The sequence below is a fragment of the Gossypium raimondii genome, chromosome 11, assembly GCF_025698545.1.
Source record: "Gossypium raimondii isolate GPD5lz chromosome 11, ASM2569854v1, whole genome shotgun sequence".
Classification (NCBI taxonomy): Eukaryota; Viridiplantae; Streptophyta; class Magnoliopsida; order Malvales; family Malvaceae; genus Gossypium; species Gossypium raimondii.
In genome coordinates, this window is record NC_068575.1 from 39,412,009 (window position 1) to 39,421,692 (window position 9,684).

At 33.4% G+C, this 9,684-nt stretch overlaps 1 protein-coding gene across 2 annotated transcripts; it reads left to right on the top strand.

Moving 5' to 3' along the window:
- Positions 1–1,615: 1,615 nt before the first annotated feature.
- LOC105803941 (floral homeotic protein APETALA 2) lies at positions 1,616–4,976 on the top strand. 2 transcript variants are annotated; one of them, XM_052624161.1, is made up of 10 exons: positions 1,616–2,597; positions 2,718–2,743; positions 2,867–2,897; positions 2,997–3,084; positions 3,275–3,423; positions 3,504–3,548; positions 3,635–3,726; positions 3,814–3,977; positions 4,075–4,281; positions 4,396–4,976. In XM_052624161.1, the coding sequence occupies exons 1-10, from the start codon at positions 2,068–2,070 to the stop codon at positions 4,594–4,596; spliced, it is 1,533 nt and encodes a 510-aa protein (XP_052480121.1). In that variant the 5' UTR covers positions 1,616–2,067; the 3' UTR covers positions 4,597–4,976. The 2 variants fall into 2 exon arrangements, with proteins under 2 accessions (XP_052480121.1, XP_012491847.1); XM_012636393.2 differs by having other exon boundaries at positions 1,621–2,597; positions 3,278–3,423.
- Positions 4,977–9,684: the final 4,708 nt, after the last annotated feature.

Genomic DNA, 9,684 nt, shown 5'->3' on the forward strand with positions numbered 1-9,684 from the left:
ATTTAAGAATGATTACATCATTCTTTGGATATTATCATTATACAGTTTATTTAACCACATAAATAAGTACTGAAAACAATAATGGAAATACCTTTATTAATAAATTATGTAAAAATATGTTATTACAATCATCACATGATTGATCTTTGGGCACACTCCAACACTAATGACTTATTAAAAGGTCATTCATCCTTCTTTATTTGGTGCATTGAGTGAGGACAAATATGTTTTTTTAGGAACCTTTCTTTGAGTACAAAATCATATGTTTATTGAGTTATTATTTTGTAGCTTAGTTTGTTCTAAGTAGGAATAACATGTTTAGTGAGAGAATTCACTTTAAATGTACGAGATTAAAGGTACAATAATTTTAGAATTGGTTGAGCTTGAATTAGTATTTTGCTTAAGACTTATTTCATGGATTCATCTCTGAATAAGGTATTACCAATATACATAAACATCTTCGCTTTTGAAATATTTTTGTAAAGTAACAATGATAAAGTTATAGTAGCATTAGCAAAAGTACTTAATCTTCCGATGCTTTATACCAAAAGATATGATATTGCTAGGCCTTTATCTTATTATAATGGTTTGAATCACTCTTATTAAATTATTTCAATCCATTGGTTGAAAAATTTTGAAATGCATTTTATAGAAAATTAATAATAAATCATTAAAAGTATTAATTCTAACTATCAAAAATCAAAATGCGACAATTTTATTAAAATAGAAGGTAAGAAGTTGTCTCCAAAAAATGATTGAAAATGATATTTACCGATGTTGAATCAAATAAAAATATTGGTGAAATATCGACATACTAATAAATCTCAAGCAAAGGATGCGACCATGTTTGCATCAAAATTTCACTCTCTTCCATTAGTCATTAACCCTAGCGAAAGCATTTTTCACTTCCATTTGTAAGTAAAGGACAAGCGTTGGTAAAAACAGAAAAAGAAAAGAGAAGCGGAGGGGAAGGGGAAGGGGAAGTAGAAGAGACGCGCGAAAGGTAAGCGAGTGAAGAAGGAGAAAAGGGTAAAAAGAAAATAGGAGGGGCAATCCATTGGTGAGATAATGGAAGGAAAGAGGGAAAGATGGGCCTCTTCCCGTACTCTTGGATGGGACTTTTCTGGAAAGTTTTTCCTTTTCCTAACATTATTCTCATTTCCTTTTATGTTTCCAAACGCTCCTTCCTTTTCTTCTACTTCACCTTTTTTTTTTTTTTTAATTTTAACTTGCCCTTTTTCTTTTTAACCATTCTTATATATATTTTTACGGTAAAAGTAAAACTAGATTTGTCAAAGCATATGGAACTATTTGACTAATCCGGTTGCTATTCCTCTGTTCTGAATATAACAACATATTTAGACTTTGCTTTTGTTTTATGCTAATTTCTAAATTTAAATAAAACCAACGAAATTTACCTTTTGTAGGTTTAAACCAAAGAATTTAAAATTTCACAACTTCTTCTTCTACTCTAATCACCAAATTTCATTGATTTTTCAATATTGGTTTTTAAAAACAGAGCCTGAAAAGAAAAATTGAACTTATTTAGAAACAAAAACAAATTTCTTTCATTCATTCATTTATCAGAGAAAGTAAAAGTACAAAAAAAGAAAAACAAAAGCTAAGAGAGAGAAGAAAAAAAATAAAAGAAAACTACTAATAAAGGAGATTGTGGATGCTTAGCTCAAACTGGCCTCGTCTATGCTGTATTGGGCAGTCAGGTTTATAGAAGATATTCTAACTTAAGCTAACCTCTCCTCTCCCTTGCCTTCCTAGCTATACTACCTTTTAGCTAACTCACAACTCTCCTAGGTTTTCTTTTTCTTTTATTACTCATTTATTTGTTCCACCTTTATATATAAAGAGAAAAAGAGATAAAAGAGACAGTTTTAGCTCTCTCTCTCTGTCTCTCTCTCTCTGAGTTCTCTGGTTTTTTTCTTCTTCTTTTTGATTACTTCTAAGAGAAGATGGTGATCGTGAATTTTTAAGTTGTTCTCTTTTGAAGGATACATATTAAGTTTCATCAAGATTATAAGTAGGGGAAGTTGTGAAAAGAGAGGCGGGAAAATGTGGGATCTTAATGACTCTCCTTATCAGCAACCTAGAGACGATGAATCCGAGGGGTGTTCATCACAGAAAACTTCTGTAGATGGAGATGAAGATAAGGGTAAACGGGTCGGATCCGTTTCGAATTCAAGCTCGTCAGCTGTGGTGGTGGAGGATGGATCGGAAGAAGAAGAGGGAGAGAGGGTTAAAGCAGCTTTAAAGAAGCGAAGCAACAAGATGATTTTTGGGTTCCCGGTGCCTGGTGAAGAAGTTTTCACGGAGAACAGTGATCCGGCTCCAGTGACCCGTCAGTTTTTCCCGCTGGATCAAGACCCGGAAATGGGCGCCAACTGTGTCGGAAGTGGACCAGGGTTCCCTCGTGCTCACTGGGTTGGTGTCAAATTCTGTCAATCGGAGCCACTCCCCCATGCTAAATCTGTTGAAGTTTCTCAGCCCATGAAGAAAAGCAGGAGAGGACCCAGGTCAAGAAGCTCTCAATATAGAGGAGTTACCTTTTATAGAAGAACTGGCAGATGGGAGTCTCATATCTGGTTTGTTAATTTCTGTTTATTTTTTTTCTAACAAAGCTTTGAATTTTCTTGTTTTTTTTCCCTCGAGCCAATCAGAATTTAAGCCTTTTTTTTTCTTTGGGTTTGTCATTTAACGTACAGGGATTGTGGAAAGCAAGTTTACTTAGGTATGGCTATTTTTTCTTTTTTTTAAAAATACATTTTGAGACAGATTTTGTTTTTGCAATTTAATGTTTTGTGAGTTAGATAAGTTGGGTCTTTTTCTTCTCATCGGCTTTGATTATATATAGGTGGATTCGACACAGCACATGCAGCTGCTCGGTAAGTCCTCAAGTTTTAACCTTTTTTTTCTGTTTTTCAAAGCAAAAAAGAAAAACAAATAGAAGTTTTAAGAAAGTTTTCCGTCATTGTTTGTGGCAGTGCATACGATAGGGCAGCAATCAAGTTCCGGGGAGTTGAAGCCGACATAAATTTTAGTATTGAAGATTATGAAGATGACTTGAAGCAGGTGAGACTCAGAGAGAGAGAGAGATGAAAACATTGCATAGTTTATCTTATCTTTGAGTGGTTCTACTTCTATCTTTATCTTGTAAAGTTTCTTTCTTTTTCTTTTTTTATTTCTGGCTTTATATTTTGTTGGTCTGGAGACACGTAAATCACATCGTTCACAAAAGGGAAGATTCTTTTTGTTGTTTTAGCAGATGTGTAACCTAACCAAGGAAGAATTTGTGCACGTACTTCGCCGACAAAGCACCGGATTTCCTCGAGGAAGCTCCAAATATAGAGGAGTCACCTTACACAAATGTGGCCGATGGGAAGCTAGAATGGGCCAATTATTAGGCAAAAAGTAACATTTATTGTTTCTCTCCCTTCATTTCCATTTCTCAGCTCCCAATTGTCTTAACTGCCCACTCTTTGTTTTTACAGGTACGTTTATTTAGGCTTGTTTGACACAGAGATTGAAGCTGCGAGGTTCGTGTTTTCCATGTACTTTGATTTTGATTAAAATCTGGTGAGATTGGTAGGTTATTGAATTCTCTGGTACCTTTGTTTTGTAGGGCTTATGACAGAGCAGCAATTAAGTGCAATGGTAAAGATGCTGTCACTAACTTTGATCCCAGGATATACGACAATGAGCTTAACTGTGGAGGTAAGTAAATTTGCTCGTTTAGGATATATAAAAAATATCATTCACCGCCCCTTCATAAGATTCATCCCTAGTTATGGTGTTGTTTAGAAACTTCGGGTAATGCTGGAGATCACAACCTTGATTTGAGCTTAGGGAGTTCAACCTCGAAGCAAACGAATCTGGAGTTAGGTGGTGATAGGCAAATTGCTATGAGCGATCAGCACAGTCTGCCGCCTGAAGCTGATTGGCAATATAGGGAATTTAGGTCTAAGGTTGGTATTGTTTAAATCCTGATTAAAAATGGGAGATCTATACTTGTGCTTTGCTTTAGCAGTGATTGATTTTGCTCATTGTTGATTGCGTTACCAGGTAAATCTGCAGCAGGAGCCTTGTAGAAGCGATGGTGCTACTCATGGAAGATCGGATGGATATAGTGAGGCAGAAACAATGCAGTTGTTGAGCCAAACTCATATCCAATCTCCAGCATCGATTAAGTCTAATGAAATGCAAAGATATGGACAGTTCAGGAGACCTGGAGATAACAATGTGTTTCACATTCCTCCATCATCTTATCAGGTTTGAAGTTTATGATTCAGTTCATATAATTTGTAATTGCTTGATTTGGGATGTATGTATACCAGGAAAGCCTCCAGTTACTAACTAAATTGTTATATTTTTGTGACTTAATAGATTCATTTTCCAAGCAGCAGCAGTGGAGGCCGAATAGGGAGCGATCTTTTGCTATCCATTAGTGAACAACAATGGCAGTCAAGTCCTCACCAAATGTTTGGAAATTCTGCAGCATCATCAGGATTCCCATCGCAGATTAGACCTTCTTCTCAAACTTGGCTGCAGAAAAATGGGTTCCACTCACTCATGAGACCCTCCTAACCCAAAAAGTAGCCATAAAAATGTCTCCGCTAATTAAAATATATATTTCTTTTTTCTCCTTGTTGGCTTTGTATGTATGTAAAAGATCAATGCTTCAAGATGCTCATATTTAAAATCCCCCTCTTTTCCCTCTACAACTTTCTCGGAAAATCATTGGAAGAAGAGGGAAACTTCTGACTCTCTTGGAGTTGTTGGGCATCGGTCAAACTAACAAACTGACGAAAAACGTTGAACTATATAAATTCCGGGTTCTGACTGAAACTGCTAATCTTTTTCTGTCGTCTTTAATTCAAGTTATTGGCCGCTCTATACGGTTGTCTTCATTGTTGTACCCCACTTCCACTTGCTATAAAAAATTAAAGTAGTATTTGAGTTTGCCATCTTTTATTAGCACGTTGTAATGCAGTACTTGCAGCATGATTTCTCCTTGTTTGACCTCTAAATGAAAGCTTGGAATCAAAAGAGAGTATTGTATGAAAACTGATTTATTATCTTGGAAATATAACAGGATGGTGATGAATGGTCAGCGTCAATTTGTTGTCCTTAGAATCACTTAGAATCACTTGGCTCTAACCAAAACCAGACATGGCTATAATGACGAGAGGGACTGATCATCTCACAGACCCTCACCCCTCTCCTATTGCTTTAAAAGATGACACTTGCAAGGGAAAGAAGTGAGAAAGAGACGAAAAGGGTTTATGGGTGTAAAGCGTTAAATTCGCCCAACCCTTGTCAGTTTTACGAGGAAAATGACTTTAAAAAAGTGTTAAAAGCCAAGTACGGCTACAATATCTTGGCTCTTGGATTTACTTTTACACCATGCAGACGACTAAATTAAATATATACGGTGGTATCTCATATGTCTCCCTCCAATGGATTGTTTTTTTTTTTTTTAATATCTATGATAAAACCTGCGAGGAGTGTACGAGGAAAAAGGAAGAAAAAAAGTTAAAGTGGCTTTGCCTCTTTGGTTTTAAATATGAATGAAAATTCCCATCAACTTTATTTTATTTTGGATGCCAATAAAAGTTACTTTATAACAGTCCAATTGTGAATGATTGATGTGCTTTTGCATTAAGAAATTGGTTACCTAATGAATAAAATAGGAATTGTGGTTTTCGTCATTTGGGTCGTCATTCTTCATTTTTTTTATTAGGTTGCAAATGGGGTGGAGGGGTTTTATTTATTTTATTTTATTAATAGTTTTAAAAAGGAAATTTTCTATAAGAAGAAAGGTCAGGTCCACCTTTTTTTTTTCTTTTGGTGAAAAGGTCCACCTTCTTTTGTTATCATTATCTTACGAATTAAATATGCAAAATTTAAATATCACTAAACTTATCGGAGATTCATTAAAAAAAACAGCTGGTTCGAACTTCAATGTGTTCATTTACAATTTTGTCAAAGTTGAGAAGAATATGCTGACAATGTTTCAAACGATATAAGGGTACTTTATTATCATTGGTTTCTACATTAAACCAAAAAATAATGGAAACTTTGTTTAACAACAAAAAATTCAAAGTTGGCATGTTGCATAAATATATTCAGTCAAAGAAGCAAACTTCATGAGCTGATAGCTGGAAAAAGAAGAAGAATTAAAAGCATCAGTTTTAGGCTTTATGTAAGAAAGCCAATGCGTCCATTAATTGACAAGCTTCAAGAAAAGAATCATTTCCCAAGCTCTTTTAATATTTACTACTTTCGTTTTTCATAATCATCCAATTGCTATGTTTTTGGGTTTTATTTCTTCATTTTATTACATGTAAAAAAATAGACTGATATTTTGAAAGAAAAATGATCATTTTTTTTGTGTGTGTTTGGATGGACTAGAATCTCCAATCAGCAAAACTTTCAACATATAGTCAATATAAAAGAGTGCAATGAGATGATATTATATTAACATACTTCTCAATGGCATAACGTTAATGATTATGCCATGCATAATAAAAAGTTCGTCTCTATAAAAAAGCTTAACATACAATGCTTAAATAGAGACAATTTTCAGAAACCATAACTAAGCTTATAAGAATTTTTTAACCCAATTGTTCCTAAAGATTTTATATTTGAAAAGCTTTGTCTTGTCGATGCTCCATTATCAAAAGCGTTAGTAAGAGATTCCTAAAGAAATTTCTCCATTGACATCATTTCTCTATAAAGGTGTGATGAGAGAATTTTATCTTCAGTGAACTTGTTTAAGGCAATCTCACCAAATTTGTCATAACTCAAATGTTATCATCATTCACACTTATTGGATATTTTTCCTTTTACGTTTTGATCCAATAGACGCAGATAGTTTTGTTCTAATCTTCTCATTTTCTTCAATCTCAAAATTTGCAGACATTTAAGCCTCATTAGCACCCTCCAAATCTATTTCAAGAAATGTTTTTACAAAACTCCTTGTTGTCGCCAACAACTAAAGCCATTTCATCGTAATTAAAACTTGATTTTTTTAGTTAAAAAATTAATCATACTTCGGCTGTGCCTATTTGAATTGCATTACATTGATTCTATCCACTTGATCACTTGAATTGCTTTGATGTGCCTATTTCATTATTTGATTTATCCTTACCTATTGTCACATTAATAAATATATATATAATAACTATATAAGCAACGACAAATATATAAACAGTAGAAAGTTTTGTCACATAACTTATAACTCAACAATTAACTCAATCTCATAAAAATCTCAATACTTAACAAATAACCAAAAAAAACTCAAATGCCATAATAATCTCAGTATCCCAACCAATGCAAAACTCAAGTGCCATAAGAATTCCAATGACTAACAACACTTGGTACATAATACTTTCAGTATCTAACAAATTTATAGAAATACTCAATCTTTTTAGTAGCCCATCGTATACTTTCTTCTTCTCTTCATACTTTGCAAGAGTTCATATTATCAAATCAGATGTCCTTCATATAATTTTTATTGATTAAATCATTAGAATCAACTTTTATTATATATGGTAATAAATGTTACAATAACCAAACACTATGTAATTGCATTTGAAAATCCCAAAATAGTTTAGCATGAAACCCACAGAATATTTCTTCAAAATCTCAAGTCTTCAATAATATTTTGTAGTGATGAATGAAAAATAATTAAAGTGTCATTTGCAATTTTTGAACGATGATGATTAAATTTTTTCAAATGATATCACACATCTGGAGAAAGAATTCCATTCTAAATGCTATAACCTACCTCATTAAGCTAATGTTTAATTATAAATTTAGAAGATATAAGAATTGGTAAACAGACAATTTAGCTTTTTAAGTACTGCAATTTTTTTAATACTAATTGTTACTTTTCGGAATTTAAAAATTTTTGGACGTGCATATGCAATACTTAAAATATGAGATTCATGTGCATTATTTTCTCAACCAATTAATATGTTGAAAAATTTCAAATCTACAGTGATGGAAGCAAATACATTTTCGATGTTCCCCCTTTATGGTTAGGAAAATTTCCTTAAATGTTGGGTGGAATAGATGCACGAACACATGAATATTATCTAATGCTCCTGCACAATATTTAAAGTATGAGTAAACCTTGGGTTGTTACTTATTCTAGGGAATTTGACTCATCAAGTAAACTAATGACAATTTTGTATAATTAAAAAATAGATTTCAAGACTATCATAAAATAATGTTGGCCTTAAAGGGGCATTCTTCATCAAGTACAAACTTGTGTTTGTCGCTGCTAAGAATGATGTGCAAGTTTCATTTTCATTCCTTTTAATTGTTCTCATTCAATTTGTTATCAATAAGAACATTAAGGAGAGGGGTTGGTGCCATTTTGAATTGAAAATAAAATTATCACATATTAATTATCTTTGTATGAAACAAATAAGTCATGTGACACCCCATGTAACACACTATACCCGACCTGATTTATCTGATCCGAATATATGATGCCACCAGACTTAAACACTTAACACAAATTTTAAAATGGACGAAGACTTTACTAAACGTGCTACTTTTCTATTTATTTTTATTCTAAGACAGATTCTGAACGTAAGCGTTTGTTTGATTACAACTGATTCTCAATGATAATATAAGACAATATCACTTAAACTTTATTAAAACAGACTCAATTGTGGCATACAATTCTATTTGTCATTTGAAAACATGTTTCTAAAAGTGTCTCTATATGCATAATATCGCACTATGATCATCCACATTGGCACATTCCTAGCTTGATCCCTTCTGGCAAACTGATACAAACATACTAACCTGTATTAGAAATAAACACCCAAAAGTTCAATGGAACATAATAAGTCTCATCTAGAATTACCATTTTTAACGTTATTGTTGAAATCCTTGACTCTAAGATTTTGGACTTCCTTTCAAACCTTGGTGGATACCTTTCTGCTTCCCAGTTGGCGGATAGCCATACATCAGTATCTACACTTAACCATCTTTTACACATTTCACTCAACTGGCGGATCGTAGACTTTACACCATATTTTGAATCCCATTGCACAAATTTTTTTGCAAATAGTAGTTGGATACATTTCTCAGAATGATACTCAACGGATGCTACTCTTGACGTATTCCTTTACAAGATCCAACAATTAGTAGAACACCAATTACATCATATTTTCAAATCAGTCCAAATAACCAAACTTGCTTTCAAGAGTATAATTTTTTAATTCAAGTGATAGAATCCCAAATGACTTCAATACGGACCTAAAAAATTCCAAGTTTGGTGAACACTGGCACCATCAATATTCCAAATACCCCAAGTTTCCTGTCATGGCGGATCACCATGGCGAAATCATCAAACAGGTTCATTGTTGAGGACTTTTTCTGATAATGCCTTATAGGCATGCCCAGATATTATGATGTGTCATAATTCGGTGTAGCAGATTAAACTAGTTTTCGCACTTGAGGAGCTTGAATACAAACATTTTTATTATGTTTTAATTAAGTTTTCTTAGTTTCGTTTACATTCAATAAAAAGCGTAATTTGAGTCCTTTATTGACCTCAGGGGTTGAATGAGGCCTAAGGGTGAGCTAATATAATTTGTGATTGTGAAGGAGACCATTAAAGGTTGTACTAACTCAATACTGGTTGTTGTGCTG